At 48.6% G+C, this 26,454-nt stretch overlaps 1 protein-coding gene across 4 annotated transcripts; it reads right to left on the bottom strand.

Moving 5' to 3' along the window:
- Window positions 1-1,741: 1,741 nt before the first annotated feature.
- PAQR6 (progestin and adipoQ receptor family member 6) lies at window positions 1,742-26,183 on the bottom strand. Of its 4 annotated transcripts, none has more exons than XM_082204328.1 (8): window positions 25,913-26,183; window positions 15,770-15,978; window positions 14,165-14,292; window positions 13,460-13,665; window positions 13,202-13,328; window positions 10,075-10,171; window positions 8,892-9,036; window positions 1,742-7,585 (listed from the first exon to the last, which is right to left on the bottom strand). In XM_082204328.1, exons 2-8 carry the CDS (start codon window positions 15,818-15,820, stop codon window positions 7,314-7,316), a joined length of 1,026 nt encoding a protein of 341 aa, XP_082060454.1. In that variant the 5' UTR covers window positions 15,821-15,978; window positions 25,913-26,183; the 3' UTR covers window positions 1,742-7,313. The 4 variants fall into 4 exon arrangements, with proteins under 4 accessions (XP_082060454.1, XP_082060456.1, XP_082060455.1 ...); XM_082204330.1 differs by lacking the exon at window positions 25,913-26,183 and adding an exon at window positions 25,660-25,781; XM_082204329.1 differs by lacking the exon at window positions 25,913-26,183 and adding an exon at window positions 24,375-24,943.
- Window positions 26,184-26,454: the final 271 nt, after the last annotated feature.

Raw genomic sequence — 26,454 nt, 5'->3', positions numbered from 1 at the left:
GATTCGCATGGGGGTCCCCGCCCGAGCTTGCCTGGCCACCGGGCCACACAAGGGCCGCGCTCTACGCGGCGCACCTTGCTAGCCGTGCAGCTGTCCTCCGCGGCTGCGGAGCGGCCCTGCGCCAGTGCCCAGCCCCTCTGGGCGCCCACTGCGCTGCCAATGACAAGTGGGCGACGTCGCGGGCGGGGAAGGCGTCGCTTTCTTTCCCGATCCTTCATCCTCCGAGTCTTCCAGCCCTTTTTTGGGTTGGAAGCTGTCTCGTTCGCCCTTCTCCTTTCTTCACCCTGCGCGCAATTTTCCTCCCTCGTCTCCCTCCCCATTTCTCTCTCCTTCCTTCCTGACTGACTGACGGGCTCCGGCTCGGGCTCCGGCTTGGGCAGCCACAGCGTCGGCGGTGTTGGCGATCGGCGGCGCGGGGGGATGGCCCTCCCGGGGGAGCCGGCGCTGCTCAATGGGGTTGCCAAGGAGACAGGCCGCCCGCCCCCCGCCCCCGGCCCGGCGCCCCCCGCCGCGCCGGTGCCCGTTATCGAGCTGGTGCGCGCCGGGCGCCCTATAAAAGCCGCGGACGCGCCAAGCGTCGACAGGCAGAGCCAGCGCGGCGGCGGCGCTCTGCTGGAGGGGCGCCCGAGATTATTGGGGGGCTCTGCCCCCCCAATAAAATTTTTGAGGGGGCTCGGGCCCCCTCAAGCCCCATGGAGTCGGCGCCTATGATCAGGCCCCTAAACGGGGTGGTTAGCCAGCCCCATGTCAAGCCCAATAGTATTCAAAACTCTGGAACCAACAAGCTCCAGAGCTAGACAGAACCCCTTTTATGTACAAGTGTTCGTGGATAATAGATCATAGATGGAAGAGTTCAGTGTTAGAAACTGAGATATGAAAGCTAGGAGCTAAATGGCACCTTAAGCCTAGGTTATGGGCCCAACCACAGAATGTCTAGGTGCGCTTTTTTATAACAAGAATGCAAAGATGAAAATGAACGAACTGCGGCTAAAATGTTATGTTCATTTTTCACATGGTCTAGTCATTCCCCTGCCCACCCCCCTAGTATTCTTAAGAGGGTCTCTTCTCCAGTCTTCAGAAAGTAGTTGGAAGAGGGGAGGCAGAAAAAGGCCCTCCTTTCCTTCTATTCTGCAGTTTTAATCTGAAATCTTAGGCTCAGTACTGCACCCAGAGCCCAGAAACTGCTCGCGCCAATGAAATACCCTGATGCAAAATGCGCCTAGTACAATGGGAGTTTTGAACATTGGAAGAGTTTAAATAGTCCCCACCTGTGACAGCTCAGACCTCTTGGTGCCCTTCAACACCTCAGTTTTTCAAACATGGTGTTAAAAGAAGGCCAAGAGCTCTGTGTCTGAGAATACAAGGTATAGTTGTATTTGAAAAAACCTCCTTGGTTTTCCGAGAACTAGACTGATTCAGGCAGATTTTCAGGGACACTATTAAAGGCCCCCCCCCCATTTTTTGCTGCACACACAGGTGTCACTGTTTGGAAATTGAGGTACACGCAGCACTGGTGGCAGAAGTGGAATCCGCAATGTTGGCATCAAACTGCCAGCTGACACTCCCCCCCCCCGCTATTTTAATTTGTATTTACCCTTTCTAGGGGAAAGCCAGTCTGTTAAAAAACCAAACCAGTTGTCATCTGTTTGTAATATCTGATTTACTTGTTTGTAGTATTATGCTCCATCTTGGAAGCACCTAAATATCTTAATCAAAGAACAGAACAGCAGACAAGCAGGGCATTGTTGGTTTCAGAGTTTATCGTTCTGTCATTCCAGTTTTGAATTAAAGCTGTTTTATTTCAAATACAGGTATTATTATTATTATTTAAAAAAACAAAACAGAAAACCAAGAGACAGCATCATTCAGTTAAGGAAGCAAAACATTTTATACAGCTTTTCCATAAAAAGTGGTTTCTCTCGGACAGGGAATAAATATGTAATTTTGGCATCTCTCGTTTCTGCGGAATTCAGGATTTTCCTAGCAGCAAGCACAGATTTGTTAAGGTTACGTGAACAAGGAGAGGTCAATAAAATATTTCAAAACACATTCAAAACACAGTAAAAGGCACATGTCAGCGAAGACTAAGGTTTCGGGACATCCCCTATCCTCAAAGGAAACATTTTTTAAAAAATTGCTATTTCTCCCCACCTCTCCTCTTTCATGACTGGCAGAATTTCTGTCTGCTGCATGCATCTAAGGCACAGGAACTTTGCCAGGAATAAGGGTGGCAACCCTCAGGCACTTTTCCCTTGCACAGCAGGCTGAAATCCAACAGGTGATGCACCTGGTGAATTTCTGTCCATTGCATGTATCTAAAGGCACAGGAATGGCAGCCCTCAGGCACAGTCTAGGAGCAGAAAAGAACACCCAGATGAGCAATCTGAAGCCTCTTCAAGAACAAATAATATTAATTAAGCTTTCCCTCCCTACTTGCACTCTGCCCAGTACAACAGACCACCCCCTCCAAAGCAAACATATATGTGTTTTTAATGTTAATACAAAAAGAAGGTGGGGGACATTTAAATGTTAACCCACCAAAGCAGCAATGTCTATGAAAAGCTTTGTGAAAAACAGAAAGCAAGAACAATGACTAATGTTGTAAACATAAACAGAACTGGTTTTTTTTTTAAAAAGGGTGAGTGTGGCTGTCAAAAAGTAGAGCCCTTTTAGTCCAGTTGTTCCTGGGCCTCCCCCTCCTACTGAGACATTAACAGCGCAAAGCTCTGCATGTTTACTCAGAAGTAAGGCCCACTGACCTCAGCTCCCTAGTAAACAGTGTAGGCACAATCAGGCACCAGCAAAGCACTCCCTCACACACAAAACAACCAGAAGAATTGTAGAGTTAGAAGGGACCCCAAGAGTTATATAGTCCTCCCCCATGCCATTTTTATTTTGAATTACGTAGTGGCAGCCCCTTTTCAGTGCTCAGGGCCTCTAAAGGTCTCAATCTGGTGCTTGAGGGCTGGAGCCTGTTTTGATCATTCCTTAATGCAGGGCTTCAGCTTGCAATATTCAAGCAAGTAGTAACTGGACATCTCTGGGAAGCAGGGGTGGAGGAAGGGGGTAAGGTGGGGGCGGTATGCTGGGCGGCATTCACCACGGAGCCGGCAGCATGCCTAAGCAACACATCTCTCCTGGGAGTGATGTGGTTGCTTGGGCACCTGCAGGCTCCGTGCTGCCCCAAATGGTCCGCCCGCTGCCTCCCCCCCAGCTGTAGGGCAGCTGAGTGGGAAGAGGCAGACAGACACTAGAGGCCCCACGGAGCGTCCTGCCCCGGCTCACCCCAGGCGCCCGATTGGCTTGCTCTGCCGCTGCTGGGAAAGAGAGGTGACCAAGAGTAATCTGTTACTGGCCTTTTTTGTTTGCCATTGAACTTACAAGGGTTCAATGAACTTTCTTTCCAAGGTCCTAAAACCCAGAGGAGCAGGGTTGTGCTCTTATCTCTGTCTGATTTGGGTAGTTTGTTTTACAGAGTAAAAGAGAAGGCCTCACTTATCACAATTAAGGAGTTGCTCTCTGCTTATCACTCAAGGAGGCACAGAGAGTTCTAGAAAGAGATCTCTTCCTCTGCCTGGCTTCTCTCCCAACCACAGAACTGCTCCACACCATTAGCAGTGGCATTGCTGTTAAGGCAACATAAGAGCATAACAAGAGCTTGCTGGATCAGGCCCATCTAGCCATAGAATCATAGAATTGCAGAGTCGGAAGGGACCCCAAGGATCATCTAGTCCAGGCTCCTTCAGTGCAGTATCCTGTTCTCACAGTGGCCAACCAAATGCTTGTGGTGAAATTGGGAAGAAGGACCTGAACACAAAAGCAATTCTCTCTATTCCTGTGGCTTTCACCCCTGCCTGCTGCCATCCACAAAAACTGTGCTTGTTGAGTTTGCATGCTACCTACCATATTTTTCGCTCTATAAGACGCACTTTCCCCCTCCTAAAAAGTAAGGGGAAATGTGTGTGCGTCTTATGGAGCGAATGCAGGCTGCGCAGCTATCCCAGAAGCCAGAACGGCAAGAGGGATCGCAGCGAAAGCAACAATCCCTCTTGCTGTTCTGGCTTCTGGGATTCAGATTTTTTTTTTCTTGTTTTCCTCCTCCAAAAACTAGGTGCATCTTATGGTCTGGTGCGTCTTATGGAGCGAAAAATACGGTAATTGTTAGTTAGCAGTAAAGTGGATAATGGAAGGCTTTGGACAATTTATACCACTACCAGCCCAAAGCCACAAATGCTGATTCTGATCAATCTAGAAAATCCAGTTCACGGTCACTCAAGTTCAGCCTGCAAATGTCCATCGCCCAGGTTGGTTGAACTGGGTGTAATGCAAGGAACAAGCTAAGTGAAGACAGGGCCCCACTTTCCATATTGGATACCACAACTATTTGCTCCAACGCTAGATCCTTCTTAAAAACACCTCCAGGAAACCGTATTAAAACTCCATCTCCATCATCAGGACCCTCATGCCTCTCAGCCACCCCGGCTCTGATAATTAACAGTCAAACAATTAGCGCCATCAGCTAATGAGCCACTGGCCTTATCCAGGCTCCACCCTCTTCAAGAACACACTAAAAACAGCCTCAAACGCTCAAAAGTATATCACCCACTACATCCTTTGGACTTTCATTTTTCTGGGAACATCTGGACAGAATTTCCTATCAGGTTTGGGAATGTCCAGACACAATGTCCCACCAGGGTTGTGTTCCTTATAAGCTTGCTAGGACAGCTAAGGATCTGCAATTCTACATCCTCAGATTTGCAAGTCTGGGGTTTCCTTGGTTTGGATCTCATTCCTCGTACAAAATATGGGACATCTTGGGGTTTCTGTAGTGAAAGGAATGAGTTTGCAGAAACTAGTTTCCTTTAGTCGTCATCCTAGACCAGCCACAAGCTAAGCATTGTGGCCTTCAGATTCTGCTGGTCTTGGCAACATCTCCATCTTTCATCCCTACTGATGGGCAGCCTGAAAAGACAGGAACGGAAGTGAGTCTTGGCCTCATCCAGCTACCCATCTTGCCTCATGAATCAGATCCACGTCAGCGCCACTCAGCCAAATGTTTCCTCAACTTGCGCTTAAAGATCTCTAGCGATGGAGAGACCACAATACTTTGAGTTCAGCAGTCTCCAACCTTCTCAGACCCAGAACCCATCTTTAGCCCAGACATACATTGGGAGACCCCACTTCTTAATTATTAGTATTTTAAAAATAATAATTGTATATTGCAGCTTTCCCCTCAATCTTCCGCCTGCTGACTGTTTTGGACTACAACTCCCATAAGCCCCTGCCAGCAACTGGTTATCACGATTGTGCTGCTGGTGCAACCCAACTAGGTCTGTAGGTCATCCCAACCCACTAGTTGCAAAACAGGTGTCTTAGACAATGGTTTCCAAAGTGGATGGTACACCCCCTTTGTGGGGGGTGGGGTAGGGGGATTACTTGGGGGGGGGGCTAAGAAACAAGCATGTGGCAGAGGGTGCTGGAGGTGTAAATGACTATCAGACTGTGAAAAGCTGGTCTCACTGGAAATGTTTAGTTCGGGTTGGCAGTTATTTTAATTTGGGTATAACTGTAAACTGTTTACTATTGTTGCTATTATTGTTATTATTGGTTTCTATTGATTTATTGGTTTGTTTGTTGCCTGTATAGTATATTCTGTTTGATTATATATGCTGTAAGCCGCCCAGAATGGCTGGACAGGATATAAATTAAATGATGATGATGATGATGATTTTGTTGCTGTTGTTGTTGATTCAAATGAACTACGTAAATAGTTTCAATAGGATTTTGAATAAATACGCAATTAATAGCTGCTGCTTTGATTTTTATTGTGTTATGATCTTCCTTTGTGGGCTGTGCAAACTGCTATTCTGAAGGATATTTTTAATGGAGGGGGGGCCTCTGGGGATGAGTTTATAGAGCCAAGGGGGCATGGACCAAATATGTTTGGGAACCGCTGGCTTAATCCATCGCAGTTGTGCACCTTTATGGATCGTCCCAGCATCCAACCGTCTTTTGCAATCTGAGCCCTTTCTTTGTCTAATCTTGCTTACAGGAGGCACAGAGAATTCTCATCCTGCTGTTGCTCTCCTTTCTTACAGCAAATGGATTTAGGCTGGGCCCTTCTTGCATATCTCCTCTCTCTTGACAGGGCTTTCCCAGGGGAACTTCCCAATAATTGGTTAACAATTAATGAGTGCAACTTGGGGTGGGGAGAGATGCCTTTCGGGTTTTCGTGCAATCCAAAAGAAAGGCACACACGCTTAGTTCTCTTGTGGGCGGTGCAATTCTCTTGCGGAGAGAATCCTCTCTTTCTGGGGTTTTGGCCCACAGAGGATGCCTCCACCCTCTTGTGTCACATGAGAATCACAGGATCGTAGAATCGGAAGGGACCTTCTCATCTAGTCCGTGTCCCTGCAACGCAGGAGCCACAGCCGGAGAATCTGAGACAGAATGCAAGAAGTTTGAGGAAAGTCGCTCAAGAAAACTGGGTTGGCGGTAGACGAATAAAAAGGAAGGCCTTCCTCGTACGATTCAGGATTAATGGATGGAAATTTGTTGCCCTGAGGTGTGGTGATAGTGTGGGCGGTTTAAAAGGGGGTGAGAGAAATGGATGCAGAGCAGGTCTAGGCTCCATGTTCTGGGAAGCCTCCCTCAAAATACAGGGTGCCTTCACCCTCTCCCTGGAGGTATCTGCTTGCCATTGTTGGAGACAAGAGTTATGTAAGAACATCAGAGGAGGCCTGGAGCCGGATCAGGTTGAAGGCCCATTCTAGCCCAGCATCCTGTCCTCAAAATGGCTGACCAGATACCCACAACAGGAAGCCCATGAGCAGTACTCTCAGTGCAACAGCAACTCTCCTGAGGAGAAGATCTGAAGAGAAAGGACGTGGTGCCCAGATATTTAGAATTTAGCACCCCTGGAAGCAGAGCTGAATGGAAAGTGGAAATCAGGCTCTGTGTAGGAGGAGAGAGAGCCAGCAATGGCCGTCCCGGCAGAAACCCAAGTCCACTTCTCTGACATACTGTGGGGGGAGGCATTCAGTTGTGGGTCTCCACGCTGCACACCCACGAACAGCTGAGTCCCAACCAAATGTTTAAAGTGCTCAAACTTAGAAGGAACATTCAAAAGGGTCCCCCCCCCCTTCTGACGCACGCGCCACATTCCTCTGGAACACAGAACACTGAGGTATAAAGTGCGACAGTGGAGAAAACGCTCACCCCAGGGGCTCCCAAAGGAGTTGCCGCCCGAGGGAGGTGGAACGAAGGTCCCTCAGAGAAACCAAAGCCACAGAGCACCGCCAGAAAGGGCTCCATCACTGCTCCTTGGGCCGCTCCACCTCGGGGACGTTGCTCTGCAGAATCAGCGTCGTGCCGGAGGACCGGAGCAGGGCCATGGTGAAGGCAGCCACGAGTGCGAGGTTGCCCAGTAGGGCAGCTCCAAGGATGGCAAAAGTCCGGGTGAAGGTGGCCGCCGGGGCGTGAGCGCTCAGCCAGGCCCGGCGTGAATGCAAGTCCCATAAAACAGATTCCAGTTGGAAATGGGTGCCCACGACAGCGCAGATGTGGAAGAGCTGATGGCTGTGTCCTGTGGCGGGAGGAAGGGAGGTGGGAGAGAGAAGAGATGGGGCGATAAGAGAAGCTCAAGAGAGAGAAAATGGTTGTAACCTAATAATAATAATAATAATAATAATAATAATAATAATAATAATAATAATAATTTATTTATACCCTGCCCTCCCCGGCCAGAGCCGGGCTCAGGGAGGCTAACACCAATAAAATCATAATAGGGGAAAAAGAAAAAAATTAAAATACAGGTTAAAATGCAGCCTCATTTTAAAAGAAGCCGGTAAATCAAGACCATAAGGGGGGAGAAACATAAGGGTCAGACTGAGTCCAAACCAAAGGCCAGGCGGAACAGCTCTGTCTTGCAGGCCCTGTGGAAAGATGTCAAGTCCCGCAGGGTCCTAGTCTCTTGTGACAGAGCGTTCCACCAAATTGGGGCCAGTACTGAAAAGGCCCTGGCCCTAGTTGAGACCAATCTAACCACTCTGCGACCTGGGACCTTCAAAATGTTGTCATTTGTGGACCTTAAGGTCCTCCGTGGGGAGGAAGAAGAAGAGCCGGGGCTGGATAAAGCCAATGGCCCACCCAGTCTGTTCTCACAGTGGCCAACCAGATGCCTTTATCAGTTAAGCCCAAGAGCACTCTCTCCTCCTGTGATTTACGGCAAGTGGTATTCAGAAGCATCTCCTGCTTCTGACTTTGGACTTGATTAAGGTAAAGGGACGCGGGTGGCGCTGTGGGCTAAAGCCTCAGCGCCTAGGGCTTGCCGATCGAAAGGTCGGCGGTTCGAATCCCCGCGGCGGGGTGCGCTCCCGCTGCTCGGTCCCAGCGCCTGCCCACCTAGCAGTTCGAAAGCACCCCCGGGGGCAAGTACATAAATAGGTACCGCTTACCAGCGGGAAGGTAAACGGCGTTCCGTGTGCGGCTCTGGCTCGCCAGAGCAGCGTTGTCACGCTGGCCACGTGACCCGGAAGTGTCTTCGGACAGCGCTGGCCCCCGGCCAATAGATGTGAGATGGGCGCACAAACCCCAGAGTCTGTCAAGACTGGCCCGTTCGGGCAGGGGTACCTTTACCTTTACCTTTAAGGTAAAGGTAAAGGACCCCTGGACAGTTATGTCCAGTCAAAGGTGACTATGGGGTTGCGGCATTCATCTTGCTTTCAGGCCGAGGGAGCCAGCGTTTGTCCACAGACCGCAGTGGTACCTATTTATCTATTTGCACTGGTGTGCTTTCGAACTGCTAGGTTGGCAGGAGCTGGGACAGAGCAACCCCATTGCAGGGATTCAAATATCTCCACCCCGGCCCACCCCATCCCCCCTTCTCTTACCAATGTAATCGAAGCGCCCAGGGGCCAGGCGCTCCGGCAGGTGGGAAGCGAAGAGGAAGCCAGTGAGGGCTGCGAAAATAAGGTGGTAGAAGTAACCAGGGACGGAGTCATTCCAGGCACAGTCTTCGCCAAAGCAGAACAAGAGCTGAAAGGTAAGGAAGTGTCATGAGTCAGCCAGGAAGGGTGGCCCTGGAGGGGAGGAACATCAGACTCCATGCTGAAGGGCGCTTCCTGTGGAGCCACCTGCTTCCTGTGGCACCATGAGGAGAGGAAAGAAATGAAGGCAGGAATTTGCATCTGCATGGCACAGCAAGACTTGGGTGTGGGGAGGCTCACCCCAAAAACTATCAGGACTAATCTGGATTATTGGTATGCAGTTGCAAAGGTAGGGGAAACTACACATTCAGTCCTTAGAGGCCAAAGTGAAAAAATATATGAAAGCAAGAACAGCCCTGCAGGATCAGGCCAGTGGCCCATCTAGTCCAGCATCCTGTTCTCACAGTGGCCAACCAGGGAACCCAGCAAACAGGAGCTGAGCATAAGAGCCACACTCGCCCCTCCTGCGGTTCCAGCATCTGCTGTTCAGATGCAGTGTTGCCTCTGACTGGGAGGGCAAAGCCTAGCCCAGGGGTCTGCAACCTTTAAGACAAAAAGAGCCACTTGGAACCGTTTCCGAAGGAAAAAAAAACCTGGGAGCCGCAAAACTCATCATTATAAAAATAACTTTTTGTCACTTTTTTATTATTTCTTTGTTTGACTCCTCAGAATTACTCCTCCTCATAGAAATAAATGTTAAATTAACAAGTTACCTTTGTGTGTGTGTGTGTTCTTCACTCCCCTTCAAAACAGTGACCAGCGTACATGCCCCTTACAATGTAGCTGGCGGGCGGGCAGGAAGGTGACGTCGGGACGGTGCGTGACTAACGCACGTACCACCCCCATGCGACATCACAGCCAGTACAGCGCCCGCCACAGTGGGGAGTGTCGGGGCGCACAATGCACCTCCTCCCCTCGCTAGTATCTGCCCCGGAGCCGTGGCAAAGGTGTAAAAGAGCCACATGTGGCTCCGGAGCCACGGGTTGCAGACCCCTGGCCTAGCCCTTGTGGTTAGCAGCCATTGACAACCCTCTCCTAGCACAGCCCCCCCCCCCCCGTGGCTACATTGCCCCCACCGTCATCCTACCCTGTAGAACAATGGAATGTTGTCGAAGAGGAAAGGGTAAGCGAAGGCTGTAGTCCTCAAGATCTTGCACAAAGAAGGATACTCCAGTTCCAGGAATCTAGACCAGGAGACCAAAGGGGGGGGGGAGGAGGAGTTCCAATTAAAAGGTGGTGAAAACAGCCTATGAAGGAAAAAAGTCAGGGTAGGGTGGAGTAGTGGTTCTGGCGGTTTCCTCACTGCGAGAAGCCAAGTTACAGGGAACCAGGCAGAGGGCCTTCTCGGTAGTGGCACCCACCCTGTGGAACACCCTCCCACCAGATGTCAAAGAGAACAACAACTGCCAGACTTTTAGAAGAGATCTGAAAGCAGCCCTGTTTAGGGAAGCTTTTAATGTTTAACAGACCTCTGTATTTTAATATTTTGTTGGAAGCCTCCCAGAGTGGCTGGGGAAACCCAGCCAGATGGGCGGGGTATAAATTATTATTATTATTATTATTATTATTATTATTATTATTATTATTATTATCAGTTTTGAATCTCTGGCTTGAAACAGAGCATCTAGATTGGGCTTTTAAACAGCCCCCTGGCACTTCATCTACAACAACCTTGTAAGAGGGCAGCTGCCCAGTTGGCACTGGCCTCGTGACGGGGGACTTTTCAGTGGTAGTTCCCCCAGCGACGTAGCTAGCTGCTCGGGCGCCCGGGGCGGCGCACACACCCTGCATCTGGGGGCAGGGTAAGCCGCCCATGGGGGTGGAGCAAGCTGCCCATGGGCCGGGGCAAATCAGGGCAGAGCATGCGGTGCGGAGCCTCCACAGGACGCAAGTCCCACGCTGCTGTTTCGGTCAGTGTGGAGCCTGCAGGCGCCCAAGCCACTGTGCCCGCCTGCCCCCCCCCCCCAGTTACCCGTCTGAGTTCCCCAGGTGCGGAATGTCCTTCCCAGCACAATGTGTCTGTCTCCATCACTCAGTGTGGCGTAGTTGCTGGAGTGTTGGACCAGGATCTGGGAAACCAGGGTTCGAATCCCCCGCTCCGCTATAAAGTTAATTGAGTGGTCTTGGGACAGGCACTAACTCTCAGCCTAGCCTACCTCACAGGGTAGTTGTTGTGGAGATTAAATGAGAGGGAGAACCATGAAAGCCACCTTGAGCTCTGTGGGGAAAAAGGTGGGTGGGAAATAAATAAATAAATAAATAAATAAATAAATAAATAAATAAATAATAAATGTTATGTACTGAGTTGAATAGGATCCAAAATGCAGCAGTCTGATTGGTCCTAGAACAATAGGATTCAGAATGCAACAGTCTGATTGGTCCTAGAACAATGCAGCAGTATGATTGGTCCGCAGGAGCCACCCAATCCAGCTCCAGGTGGAAGTGAACCCACAACCTGATTAGCCTACAGGAGAATCCCAGAATTAGCCAATCACATGCAGCTCATTGTGTAAATAATGTATATAAAGCAGATATTGTGGGGGAACTTCCATTCCTCCTCACCACTATGAGCTGAATAAAGAGCATGAAATCCACTCTCAACTCAGAGTATATTTCAATAAATAAATAACATTAAAAGCTTCTTAAAACAGGACTGCCTTCAGAAACAATGAATGAATAAATATAACTTGCAAGAGGAATTTGAAAACATTCCTGTTTGCCTTGACACTTGGTGGCTGAAAGATACTGCTCCTAGCAACCTCAAGATCAGCGGGCAGAAGGATGTTTTCAAATGTAATTGCTTGTAATGGTTTCATATTGTAATTGCTTTAAGAACATCTTGATCTGTTTTAGAAAGCTTTGGCTTTGTTTTTTTAAACTGTGTATCTGTTTGCTACCTGGGGCTCCTTGAGAGGTGTAGTTGTTTATTATTATTATTATTATTATTATTATTATTATTATTATTATTATTATTATCATTATCATTATTATTTTTAATCTACATTCTGAAGATAGGCATTGATTAAGAAAATGGAGGCCTGCAGCCACGCAGCAAACTCAGGGCCAGGACGACTTAGGCTGCCACTTAACCTAAAAGTAAACCCCACTGAAGTCAATGGGGCTCACTTCTGAGCAGACGTGTGTAGGAGTCTTCTATAAACCTCAGTGCGTTTGCACAGGAGTAAGCTCTGGGACCTCTGCGGTCATAGAGCCATTGAATTGTAGATTTGGAAGAAACCCGTGGTCATCTAGTCCAGCCCCCTGCAAATGTGTGAGCCAAAAGGCCCTCTTAGCCACAAACTCGCTGGAGGAATCCTAACCCCAGCACTTTCAGTCCTAGAACTCCACCCTCACCTGAAATCAGGGTGGATGGGTTGCACTTCTGCAACTCAGATATGAGGCCAGGGACTTGTAATGTCCACCTTAATGGACCCTTGCCCCAGGCTTCTTTCACCTGGTGATTTATTGTTTATTTATTTTGCATTCTTTCCTTCTTTTTTAACAGCAAAGGGACCCCCCCCATCCCAGGTATATGGTTGGTGGTAGGACAGGACATCTCCGTTTCCCCTTGTTCTCTTCCCATCCACCCCCACCTGCCACAAATCCCTCCTGTCACATAAGCGGAAACTTCTGTGTTTTTAAATCTACATACAAAACTATTTGCGGTTGAAGGTTATTTAATGATCTGGTGGCAGGTGAATCTACAGACATCCTGCGAGGATGATTTAGCAAAGTTCTTGGTTTGAGCTGAAGTGGTTTTGGGGAAAGAGTGAAGCTTTTTGACTCATATTTGCTAGCAAACATCAACTGCATAGTCTCACTCCCTGTTTGATTTTTGACAAGGTTCCGAATTATAGAAAGCGCTGGATCTGAAGCCATAGTTGGCCCACGGTTGCCTTGCTGGCAATAAGAGCTTTAAAATAAACTGAGCTCCAAAATGCAGCCTTTTTTGAAATCTGATATGCCACAGCTTCACATCTGTGCAAGATACACTGTTTTCATTTCAGCTCTGACCTCGGCACGGCACAAAAGCCTTACCCAGTGCTTTTTTTCCTCTGGGGGCACCCAAGGCTATGAAATAACAGCACCTTCTCCCCACCCCCACCCCCACAAATGTTTAAAGTGTGGCAATAACAGTACAAACTTCATGGTGAGGAACGGCTCCTTCTTTTTCCTTAAAAATAAAATAAAATAAAAGCACTGGCCTTACTTACCGGGAGTAACAAGACAGGCTGGTGCAGATAAAGGAATTCAGGGCCGCCAGGGGGACAAAGCAGTGGTGGAAAGGGCCATCTACCCAGACGTCAGGCATTGCGTAGGCTCCGTACGTGATAGCGCAGCCTATAATAAACAGAGAAGAAACTTGCGCAACCTCTGTTGGAAAATTCAAGACAGATTAAAGGGAGTCCTAAATGCAGCACATAGTTAACCTACGGAACTCCCTCCCACCAGCAACTTGAAAGCTGCCTCACCCAAACTGTAGAGGCTGAGCGCTCCGTAGTCCAAGAAGTAGCAGATGTGCCTGGCATGGGTGGACATGGTGCTGAACGTGTGGGCACAGCTGGAGGTGAAGGGGTAGAGGCACACCAGCACCATGTAGGCCAGGAAAGGCCAGCTGTAGGTGTCACACCAGAAGTCCAGGCTGTGGGAGAGCATCAGGAAGCGCCACAGAAAATACCTGCAAGGGGCAAAGGGCATCCAGGAGAAGGACAACGGGACAGAGGTTCCCAAACCTTTTCAGCCCATAGTCCCCTTGGTTCCATAAACACATCCCCAGTGACCTTATCTAAAAAGCATTGTTCAGAATAGTAGTTTGCACAACCCAGTAAGGAAGGTAACAACACAATGAAATCCGAAACAGGAACAATTAAACTGCATCCTTTATTCAAAATCCAAGTGAAACTATTTAATCGATTCAACAAAATTGATGAAGTTGATCCTGTGGTACCAGCTTTCCAAAGTCATTTACAGACCCTCCAAGCGTCCCTGTTTTCCAAGGACAGTCCTGGATTTACAAAAGCCATCCTGGTTTCTGATTCAATCCCGAATGTCCTGCTTTTCCTTAGGATGTCCCTATTTTCATCAGAGAAATGTTGGAAGGTATGGAGTTATGTGACCCGCAAGCCAAGGAGATAAGTAACTACACAGAACGCGGCTGAAAGACGCTGCAGACTTACCACGTCGGCAAAAAATGTGTCCAAATGTTGATGGTTTCGTTGTTCAGCTGAAAAGAGCTGAGGACGCAATCCAAGGCAGAGCTTTTGGGGTGACGGTAGCCAGAGATGATCCCATCTTCCCAGAAGATCTACAGGACAGGATTTGCCCAATGAGACACTTTTGAGTTGCCAAGACAGAAATTTAGCAGAAGTGAGGCGGTGTTATGTACTTAGTTGAATAGGATCCAAACTGCAGCAGTCTGATTGGTCCTAGAACAATAGGATCCAAATTGCAGCAGTCTGATTGGTCCTAGAACAATAGGATTCAGAATGCAGCAGTCTGATTGGTCCAAGAACAATGCAGCAGTATGATTGGTTGGCAGGAACCACCCAATCATGCTCCAGATATAAGTGAATCCACAACCTGATTGGCTTACAGTAGAATTCCAGAATTAACCAATCATGTGCAGCCCATTGTGTAAATAATGTATATAAAGCAGATACTTTGAGGGGACTTTCATTCATTCCTCCTCACCACTATGAGCTGAATAAAGAGCATGAAATCACTCTGTGACTCTGAGTATATCTCAGGCCTGCATGAAAAGCTTTATTGAAGTGTCGCGTCACTATAACTCCACCTGCAGCAACAAACTCTCCTTAACTTTAGTTCTGTTAGTTCAGAGGTAGGGAACCTTTGGCCCTCCAGATGTTGCTGAACTACAACTCCCATCAGCCCTAGCAAGCATGGTCAGTGTGGAAGGGTGATGGGAGTTGTAGTTCAGCAACATTTGGGAGGTCAAAGGTCACCAGTGTGACCACCAGGACCCCCTTTGGCACCCACAAAAGGTTTCAGTAGATATCCCCTCAAAAATCCACAACTGCTTCTGTTTGCTCAGCCTCTCCTGCATTGAACATGTCCCCCTATATAAGCTCACATTTCTTTGGGTGCCAAGAATGGACGCCCTCCCTCCCTCCCGTTCTGAACAGAGGAGAGGTACAAAGAGCTTGTCTCTAAGAGTGAAGGTGGCAGTGACTGCTGTAGGGGTCTTTCTCCCCACTGACAGGAGGGCACAGCCACACCATGTTGTGGTCCTCCTGCTTCTCTTTCTGCTCATTCAAATGTAGCAGCCATAATGCTACGGCCCCACGGCAGCCATTTTGTGTTATGCCACTCCTGCAGAGCAGCCATTTTGTGGCTGGCGCCCACGGCATACTCTCCAAATTCCTAATGGGCCCCACTGGCTCCAAAGACTCTCATTTTATATCTTCCCTATTTCACATTTTAACAAAACACCCCTGGCCAATAACGACCTTCTATCCCATTCCCAGAGTCTATAAGCAGAGAAACGATCCAAACAGGAGGCTTTCAACTTGTTAGGCTGCGTTCGCATGTAACGTGAAAATGCTTAGAGAGTTCATGCTCTTTTAAGCGCGACTTGGAACAGCCAGCCTTCAAACAGAGAACCACCCTGTGGCAGAAATTCAACTGGTGCAGTTTCCTTGACTGATTAGCCACCCTGGTGTGTTGATTTTAAGAGACCCTCCTGGACAGAACCATGCATAGTGGGATTGGGTTGGGGGGAGATGGCCCCTACATCGTAAAAACTGGAAGGATAATTTACTCACACGAGGTACTTGGTGGACCCTGAAGATCTGAGGCAGCTTTATTGTAAGCATTTCCAGTCACAGCGCACGGGATTCTCTTGGAGATGTGTTTTTAAAGGCAACTCTGCTTGTGGGGAGAGATTTTGCCAAGTGGTCCTGGGCAGCTGCAGTCCACAACCCCCTTCCTCCAGGTAGCTCTGGAGATGGGGAAGGGGGTCAACATTTGTGTCCTAAAATGACAAAGGAAAAAGGAGGATGGGTCCGGGGGATATATGTATGCCCAGTAGCACCTTAGAGACCAACTAAGTTTGTTCTTGGTATAAGCTTTAGTGTGCTTGCACACTTCTTCAGATACACAGAATCAATTTTCAACTGCGTCAGACCAACATGGCTACCTACCTGAATATATTTATACACAACAACTTTAACGTTCCCCAACATAAAAATAAAAAGGCTCTTTTGAACCTTTGGACCTCCTCCCCTCCCTCCATGGGTTCCATTAAAAAATAAATCTTTTTTCTTTTTTCTCCTGCATTTTTTACCATTATCCATCTATTATATAATCAGAGTTACCAGAATTCATTTCACATTACAAGTGTCATTGTATCCCTGCTAATGATTTTAACAGTCTACAGTGGTCTTTTAGGTATATTAAGAAGTTGTCGATAAATCGATAAATAAAACAAAATAAACCGACATCATAAAATGAATAAGCAGCCACAAATAAAACAGGGAGCAGAAGCAGAAATAGAATCATTAGAATCGTAGGGTTGGGAGGGACCCCCAAGGGTCATCCAATCCAACCCCCTGCAATGCACAGCTAAAGGATCCCTGACAGGTGGCCATCCACCCTCTGTTTAAAAACCTCCAATGAAGCAGAGTCCACCGCCTTCCGAGGGAGTCCCTTTCACTGGTGAACAGCTTATATAAAGTGCCGCCGCCATCATGGGGCAGAGAATTGTGTCCAGACCTGTCAATCTGAATGCAAAAACGGCAGCAGCCTGATGCACCTCAGAATGGGGGGGGGGGTGATTCCAGAAGGCTGTGGGACCCCCTTCCCTTCCAGCTCCAGGGACTGCCAAACTCACTCTGCCAGGGGACCACCTAGAGGCCTTCCAGCTGTTCCTATTTTCTGGCAATTCAGCACCTGGGAGAGCTTCAAAAGCACTTCTTAGGCATTATCTTGCTGCAAGCTCTAAAACAGCCCAGTAAGGCAGGCCAGCAACACGACCCCCCAGCCAGCAAACGCCAGAAAGCCAAGCCCAGGGGAATAGTTGTTTACGAGGTCATGACGGAGACCAAGGGTTCTCTGAGGGTTTCCTGATTCACAGAACAGAAACACTGATATACCGGTATGTCTAGTTTAGAGATATTTTGGTCAGGGTTTGCTGCTGGGTGTGTCAGTCTTCGTCCCCCATTCAGCGCAATGGCCAGAAGCTTCTGAAGTGTGTGTTCATGTGTTAGGTCGCAATGGCCCACAAATGAGTCCTTAACTTATCATTTTCTAAGCTTCATAAAACTTTTCAAGTCACATTGGATCTGTTTCTCCTTTATTGTGCGACTTCTGGTAAAGACCCATTTTTCCTGCTGGGAAAACCTGCCAGAACAGCAATATCTTTGACTGTTTCCTGAAAGTGTGGGGTGCTGTTCCACAGGACAGGCGTAGCCACCCTAGAAGTTTGGAACTTGCAAGAGAGACTCTCTGGCAGACTGCAGTGATCTATTGTGTGCAGAAGGGGGTAGCATCCAAAATAGGGTTGTTGACAGGGGCAGGATGTCCTGGTCTGATCACACCAGCAACAAAACAGCTTCTGGTCCATTTCCAGGCCCAATTCTGTGTATGAGCTTCAATTTTTGACACCCTAACAGCATGGAATTGGTTGGTTTTACTGCTTTTATCTCTGCTGCGGCACAATTTAGACAGGAAATGCATTTATACCATATTGTGCTTTAAACTCTGTCATGTGTGTGCCCCCCTGGAGAAGCTCAGAGTTATGGAGAGGCGGAGAAATATTGGAAATAAATTAACTGAAGCCAGATGCATCATGCAAGAACACATCATAAAACCACAAGATGTGATAAAACAGAGACAGGCTCATCAGATGATTATTTAGTCATAGTACTTGAGTTGTTGCACAAAGGTCTCCTAGTGACTTACAGTGTGTTTAAAAACATGAACATCAATGCATTATAATGCTGACACATTGACAAATGCAGTTCAGAAAAATATATACAAAACATCACTCTTTTCATCTGCCATAGCAGCAGGAAGTTTTGGCCACCCACAAACAGCATAGGACACAGAGTCACAGCATACATTTAAATCCCAAATAATTATGGAAACTGAAGTTTGTTGAGGGTACTAAGAATTGTAGGTCTCTGAGGGGAACTACAGTTCCCAGGATTCTCTGGGGGGAAATCATGCACTTTCAATGTGTGGCTCTGCCTAAAAGCATCATCATTGGAGTCTCCCAAAAATCTGGCGGGGGTTGGGGGGGAGAAAGTTTTTTTATCTGGCCCTGAAAAAATGCAAACGAAGGACCCAGGCTTACCTTACTGGCAGAGAGCAGACCCTCCAAGTGTCCCTATTTTCCAGGAATGTCCCTGATTTAGAGAAGCCGTCCCAGTTTCTGACTGGATCCCAGAATGTCCTGCTTTTCCTTAGGACGTCCCTATTTTCATCAGAGAAATGTTGGAGGGTATGGAGTTATCCAACCCCTGAGCCGTCTGAAGGCAATATTGTATAGGGAAGCATTTTTTTTTTTAAAAAAGAGGCTTTAATGTTCTATTGTGTTTTTATCTATTTTGGAAGCTGCCCAGATTGCTGTGGGGTATAAATAGTAAAATTATCATTATGGAATGGGACGTCCCTATTTTCATCGGAGAAATGTTAGAGGGTTATGGGAGAGCTTTCCACAGATGGGGAGGGGCCCCTGAAAAGGCCCTCTCCCTTGCCATCCCCTTCCAGGCCTCCCTCAAAAATTGGACCCAATGATAAAACAGAAAAATCAGACAGAAAAACAATAGGCATCCGCTAAAACAAAAGCCTGCTGGTTTGTTTTTTTTTTAAAAAAAGCTTGAGCCAGCAAAGAACAGCAAGAGAAGAACGCAACGAACCTCATGAGGCAAGGAGTTCCACAGTTCTGGTCCATGTAAAGCGGTGACCATCTCTATTTTGACAATGGGGGGGGGGAGAGGAGTGGGACATGGGAGTTGTCCCCCAGTTCTCCCTCCAGAATCTTTTCCCTTTCAACCAAGGAGACCTTTCATGCACAGGGGTGGGGGAAGAAATCTCTCTCTCCCCCCCATTTCCCCCCAAACTAGAAATCAAGTTCTCTTTTGTTCCTTCGCACAAGGCCACCATTGACAGCTGAAGGCCCTCTGAGTCACATGGTTGACCACAGAGGAGTCAAGGCAAAACGATGAAGGCTTTCGGCAGGGATGGAAATAAAAGATTAATTACTTCTTTGTAACCAACCCAGACAAAAAAGATTCTGAGGAAAAACCCGCCGGAAAGATGGGAGGGCACCCAAAGCTCAAAGGTCAGAAGAGGTTCCCTCCCCCACCATCTCATTATCCATTTTTCCAGTTTGGCAAAATGTTGCATCCAATAAAAATCACCAGTTGTGCTTCCCCGTCACCCCATCATCCCAAACACTCCTCCTCTTCTTCCACCCTGGCCCTGCCTCTCTCCCTTCCTGCTTTCTGTCCGGTGTGTGCCAACCAGCACTGGGCTCCCTTCTTGCTGAAAAAGACCCAAGCCAAGGCTGAATTCTTGGGAGATAAAATCACCCTTTCCATCGTTCTAGCAATGTTTTTTTGAAGCGCGGTCTCGAAGGCGTGGTGGGTTTGGGAGCTGGGAGCAGAAGGGAAAATGAACATAAAGAGATCCCTGCTGGATCAGGCCAGTGACTCACTTAGTCCAGCATCCTGTTCTCACAGTGGCCAACTAGATGCCTGTCTAGCAGGATTTGGGCACAAGAGGACTTTCCTTTCCTGTGGTTTCCAGCAACTGGGATTCAGAAGCACTCCTGCCTCTGACTGTGGAGGACAGCCATGAATTTGTCCAGTCCTCTCTTAAAGCCATCCAAGCTGGTAGCTGTCGCTGCCTCCTGTGGCAGGGAGTTCCATAGTTTAACTATTTTCTCTGTTCTGCATCTTCCAATGTTCCAGTTCATTGGATTTCCACAAATTATATTGTTATGAGAGAGGGAGAAAACCCTTTTTTCTATCCTCTTTCTCCATGCCAAGCATAATTCTATAAACTTCTACCATGTCACCTCCTGCTCGCCTTTTCTCTTGCCAAAGGCTGCAACTATTCCTCACAAGAAGGGAGTCGCTTCATCCCCTCAGTCATTTTGCTTGGCCATTTCTGAACCTTCTTCCAACTCTACAAGATCCTTTTTGAGGTGAGGAGGCCAGAACTGCACACAATATTCCAAATGCGGTCACACCATAGATTTCTATAACGGCATTATGATACTGGCAAATTTTGCTTTCAATTCCTTTTCTAATGATCCCTAGCATGGAATCTGTCTTTTCTACAACCGCGGCACATTGGGTCAACATCTTCACTGAGCTGTCCACTATGACCCCAAGGTCTCGTTCCTGGTCAGTCCCCACCAGTTTAGATCCCATGAGTGCATATTTGAAATTAAGATTATTATTTTTGCCACAACATGCATCACTTCACAGTGAACATCATTTACCATTCACCCACTTTGGGGAGGTCCTTTTGGAGCTCTTCGCTGTGGGATATTGCAGTCAAATATAACTAGAAAGCTTAGGGCTAGTTAACGCATGAAGGGGTTAAGACCATGGAACTGTATTCCTAGACTCAGGTCATACCGCTTCACCTCCATTGAAGAAGGAAGTGAAGCTTCCTTTGTTTACTCTCTTGTACTATGTGAAGCTCACCAGGCAACGTGTATGAGCTTGACCGCTTCAAGCCCAGACCACATGCTCAGAAGTACCGTATTTTTTGGTATTTTACAACCCAATAACTTTCTACCTGTGTTCTTATTGCTGCCGCATGGAATAGCGTATGAATGTGACCTTTGGAGTTTGTAAGTAAAGCATTTAAACTTACTAAATAGTTCAAAAGCAGCTGGAGACCCAAGTCTGGGAAACACTGGTTTAGGTAAAGCCCATCCAGACACGTAGAAGTGGCATGTGCTTTATTTCTGTTTACCTACTGTTGATTCGCCCTGCTTCACAAACCAGAAGTATATGAATTTTGTTAAATAAATAGTCCCCACTAGTAGTGCTCAAGGCCTGAGACCCCTCCCCACACATCGCATCTAGTGGAGCCATGCACTTAAAGAACCCCAACAAAATTATCCCCAAGCCCTAACACCCCTGTGGAAAACAGCAGTTGCTTTGAAACCCAACAATGAGCTTCATTTTTCTCCTGGATTTACCCAATACACGCATCTGCCACAGGCAAGGTTTTAAGGAGGTATTTGGCAATTAAAAAACAACAACAAACCTTGAAAAATATAATAAAGCCGGCTTTCTCAGGCAGCAAAAGCTTTTTTAGCGCTTAAGAGATTTTCCATATTCAAAAGCACTTAGCAGACATTAGCTAATTGAAGCCACCCGCCTTCCTTTGAAGAACAAAACAAATCCCCTTCCTCCAAGGTAATCATTGCAAATGATGCTGTGGGCTCCAAATTCTGCATTGGTAAGAAGGGCCTGCTGGATCAGGCCAATGGGCCCAGCTATTGCAGCATCCTTTTCTCACAGCAGCTAACAAGATGCTTGTAGGAAACTCGCAAGCAGGACCCAGGCGCAAGAGTCCTCTCCCCTCCTGCAGCTCCCAGGCTTCAAGAAGCATTTCTGCCTCCAACTGTGGAGGCAGACATTGATAGCCCTCCCCAGTGCTTTATTCCCCTTAAAAAATGTTTAGGGGTATTCTCATTTTGACTAAAGAAAATCACCATTTTATAGTTCAAATTGGGAAAAATAAATACAGTGGTACCTCTGGTTACAAACCATATTTGTTCCATTCTTAACCTGAAACCGTTCTTAACCTAAGGCACCACTTTAGCTAATGGGGCCTCCTGCTGCCACCACACAATTTCTCTTCTCATCCTGAAGCAAAGTTCTTAACCTGAGGTACTATTTCTTGGTTAGCGGAGTCTGTAACCTGAAGTATCTGTAACCCGAGGTACCACCTATACCGTCATTTAAACAGAAACATAAGATAGTTGGTTAGAACATTGTGTTGATAATGCCAAGGTTGCAAGGTTGGATAAAATTGGATGTCATTTTGAATCAAGATGGAAGCAGAGGAAGCTATTTGGTTTCTTAGAACAGTGTTTCCCAACCACTGTTCCGCGGCACACTAGTGTGCCGCGAGATGTTGCCTGGTGTGCCGCGGGAAAAATTAAAAAATTCGAAAGATTTTTTTTTTAAGTCAAATTTTCGATTGGGGCGCCGTCACTAGATGACCCCTGGGGTTCCCTCCCTCCCTCCCGCTCTGCGCCTCCCTCCTCCTCCTCCTCCGGGGAGGCCCTTCCTGGCTCTCGGCCAAGGCTTGGCGGCTGCCACTCACTCACTCGCTCGCCCACCCGTCCCTCCATCCCTGCACCCGGCCTCTCCCCCTCCGTCCCCGGCGCGGGGGCTGCCGGGATCCGTAGTCCCCTCGCCCTTGGGCTCCGCGCCCGCGCGGGGTGCGCAAACTACGTTTCCCAGCGTGGCCTGGCGGGCCGGGCGTTTTGTTTGAAGCGCTCTTCTACCGGCCATGGAATGAGCGTGGCGGCGGCGGCCGGGCGGGCAGGGGCTCTTCCGCGCAGACCCCGCGCAGCCTGCCTGCGCCCCCACGGAGATCGGGCGGCAGGATGGAGCCCGGGGATCCCCGCGGAGGCGGAGCGGCGGAGGCGGAGGCTGCCCCCCAGGTAGGGCTGCGTCGGGGTGTGTGTGTATTTTTGCAATGCTGCATCCGCGCCGGAGGGGACGCATCGGACCGCGGGGAGACCCCTTGGCGGACGTGCAAGGCAATGCATGCGTGCAGGCGTTGCATGGAGTGCAGTGCAATGCAATGGCAACGCGGCGCCCTGCATGCATGCATGCAACTTCCACCGGCGCTCCGGACTTGGCAGGTGAGGGGGGTCCCCAGTGGGCGGCAGAGAGAGCCGGGAGGGCGAAGGGGAGCCGGGGGGGAGCAGCGCTGCTCCCCGAGTCGAGCCCGGGGGGAAACTTCGGCGTCGTTGCGCCGGGTGTGGGAAGCGGAGGCTGGCGGGGGCCCCTCACCTGCAAAACCTGGTCGCCTCTCATATATTTCGTGCATTGCATTCATCGCCCGCTTTCTCCTCCAAGGAGCTCCCGGGGGCGCGTGTGGTTCTCCCCGTGTTATCCTCGCAACAACAGCCCTGTGAGGTGGGTCAGGCGAGTGGCCCAAGGGAGCACCCAGGGATTGTCCTGGCCAGGTGGGGTGATTTGAACCCTGCTCTCTGCCCGGTCTTCGTCCTCATTTAGCCCCCACATGTGCATGACTGTGCATGACTGAGGTTTTTCCCCCTCGTCTTGGCTATGGTGTGAGTCTGTGCTGTTAATTAATGGGGTTCTGCCTTCGGAGAAGATGAGCCAGCCCTCAAGGAGGTGATTATGTAATTTGCTAGCAATTCATGTCCCTCCCGGCGTGACGCTGTGCGCTGACGTCACGGGGCTGTAATGGTGGTGTGCCTCGAGATTTTTTTCATGAAACAAGTGTGCCTTTGCCCAAAAAAGGTTGGGAAACACTGTCTTAGAATTCCACTGGGTATGAGGCTTCGTGTGTGTGTGTGTGTGTGTGTGTGTGTGTGTGTGTGTGTTAGATGCAAATTTAGAAGTAATTACAGTGGTACCTTGGGTTAAGAACTTAATTCATTCTGGAGGTCCGTTCTTAACCTGAAACTGTTCTTAACCGAGGTACCACTTTAGCTAATGGGGCCTCCCGCTGCCGCCACACAATTTCTGTTCTCATCCTGAGGTAAAGTTCTTAACCCAAGGTACTGCTTCCAGGTTAGCGGAGTCTGTAACCCGAAGTGTTTGTAACCCAAGGTACCACTGTACAGTAAATGGACAAAAGTACAAAGATTCACAAAACGTTTAGGGGTGTGCGTACCCCTGCACACCCCCAGGAACAAAAGCACTGGCCGTCTCCTCCACAAATGTGTCTAATCCTCTCCTAAAGCCACCTAGGACCCCCCACTCCCAGGTTTCAATCATCCAAGGGTCATCTAAATCCAACCCCCTGCGCAAATCTGCTTTTATAGCTGTCACAAATTCCATGTTCTCATGTCATACATGTCATACAAACACACATGGGTATATGAAATACCTGGTGATCCTCAACAGTTGGTCCACAGCCCCAGATCCCCAAGCCTCCCAGCTTCTCCTAGGAATCGCCGATGCTGCTAGCTGGCATTTGGGTGGAAGACCCAAGGACCTCTTTTTCAATGGTAAAGGCAAGTCAACAGTTTTGCTTACCACACTGCTTTTCATTCCTGCCATGCTGAGCTGGAAGCAAGTCGTCCTCCCACCCCAAGTTTCTAGTCCATCTTGAGTAAAGACAAAGGAAGCCTAATAGCTGCGCAGAACAGAACACAAACATCCAATGTGGATATTTCCCTCAGATGCTTACCTTGAGTTGACCCCAAGTCCCTCCTGAGTGATGGCACTGGCATTCTCCATACACACTGGCTTCTCATGCCTAGAAAATCTGATTTTTGACTCCAACCCTCACTTTCCTCTTCTTTATGAGATAAGGAGTGAAGGCTGGTTCTGGCAGTTCCCAAGCAGGGCATAGGGATGACGTACCACCCCTTATCATTTGTCCTCAGCATCTGGCCTTCAGGGCTGAACATGGAGATTCCATTTCCCTATCATTCATTTTTATTGCCTTTGTAGCCCGTATTTTTCTCCCCTTTCTCAATTTAATCCCCACAACAACCCTGCGAGGTGAGGCTGAGAGGAATAGTGGCTGGTCCATGGTCGCCCATTGAGCTTCGTAGCTGAGTGGGGATTTGAACCCAGGTCTTCCAAGTCCTAGTCACTTCTCCACCCCTGGCTCTCGTAGGTGATAACTATGAACAGTTATCTGCTCCCCCGTGAGTTGTCCAACCCCCCACTTTAAAAAAACCCCACTGCTATCATCACATTTAACTATGCAGTTGTCTGAAATTGTGGATCAGTCACATAGATCAATCACACCATTGATTTATAAATTTCTTTCATGCCGGCCACTCCTCCACCCCCAGTTATCTTTCTCCCCCCCCCCAATCTAAAAAGCCCCCAATAGCCTTAGACTCTCCACACAGGGGAACTGCTCGAACCCCATCCCATCTATGGGATGACCAGAACAAGACACACTAGTTTTGAAATTTTAATGCTAGAGGAATCACATCAGGGACTCACAGCTAATGGACCAAAAAAGCTCGGATAAATCCAAATTCAGTACCAGCAGTCAAAAGGGGCACAGTTAAGTCCTATATCTAATTCCATTGGTCCACCTAAAAGGGATACTGAAAGCTTAGCAGCTGTGGATAAGACATTCTGGGGATGTAGGTTCCCTCTCTCCTGAGCTGGGCACAGCTGCACTGATTTGTACAGAAAAAATCCCAATCTCCCTCTCCTCCCCAAAAGTTGCACTGTCTTCAAATTTAAGCCCATTTTAGAGCTGAGTAAACTGAGGCTCTCTGCTAAGGAATGGACGCAGGACCAGGCTGGTGCAGAGCAGGCGGCTTGATCCTCCTCCTCCTTTTTCTCAACTCTGCCTGCTAAAGTCCTGCTTCTTGAGATAATGCCTGGCTACGCCAGGACCTTAAGGCCAGAATCATAGAACTGTAGAGAAGAAAAGGACCCCAGGGGTCATCTAGCCCAACCCCTGCAATCACAGCTAATAAATCCCTGATAGACAGCCATCCAACCTCAGGCTGAGATCCACTGGGTCCAGAGTGCCAAGGCTGTGAGGACCAGGCACATCGATGCGCCCGGAAAGATTTTCAGCTGCATCCTGAAAAACTTTTGACCAAGGCAAGCTCAAAAGTTAGTTGTTGTTTTTTAAAATAACTCAACAGCTGGCACAGCAGGAAGGAAGCAAGGAAGGAAACCACCGCCCAGGCGAGAAGAATGAAAGGCAGGCAAGGAGGCCGAGGAGGCTGCCAGCTTGCAAGCAGTTACCTGCTCCAGAGAGGACGGACCCTGCGGGGCAGACCCCCCAATGAACCGCTACCAGCACTCCATCTTGTCCGAGTTGCGGGGCCTGCAGCCCGGGCTCCAAGCGAGCTCAGTGTGTTTCTGTTTTTCCCCCCTTAGTTTTTACTCCCCCCGCCGTCTTCTTCTCTAAGCTACATTCCTTGCCAGTTCTGGTGGCGGAGCGCCAGGCCGCCCTCCCCGTTGGCTGGAGTTTATGGGCGGAAGGGGAAGAAATGGGCCTCTCTCTCTTCGCAGAAGCCACCACCATCAGGAGCCAGAAATGCAATAAAAGAGCCCTCATTATTCCTCCCTCCTAAAAGGCAGAAACCTAACGTGTCTTTTTAAACAGGGGATCTGCAGCTGGAGTGTGGAGGGAGGGGGGGAGATGTGAGCCACAGCAGGTTCCTTGAGGACATTCGTTTTTGGGGGTTAGGTTGTGGGGGGAGCGCATTTCGGGAGGTCCCAGAGTTACACAACCAGGTGTCAAGCTGAGAGCCTTTTGCACTTTCTGAAGTGACCCAAAATTC

This window comes from Podarcis vaucheri, assembly GCF_965113315.1.
Source record: "Podarcis vaucheri genome assembly, chromosome: 16".
NCBI lineage: Eukaryota > Metazoa > Chordata > Lepidosauria > Squamata > Lacertidae > Podarcis > Podarcis vaucheri.
This window is presented reverse-complemented; position numbering and strand designations above follow the sequence as displayed.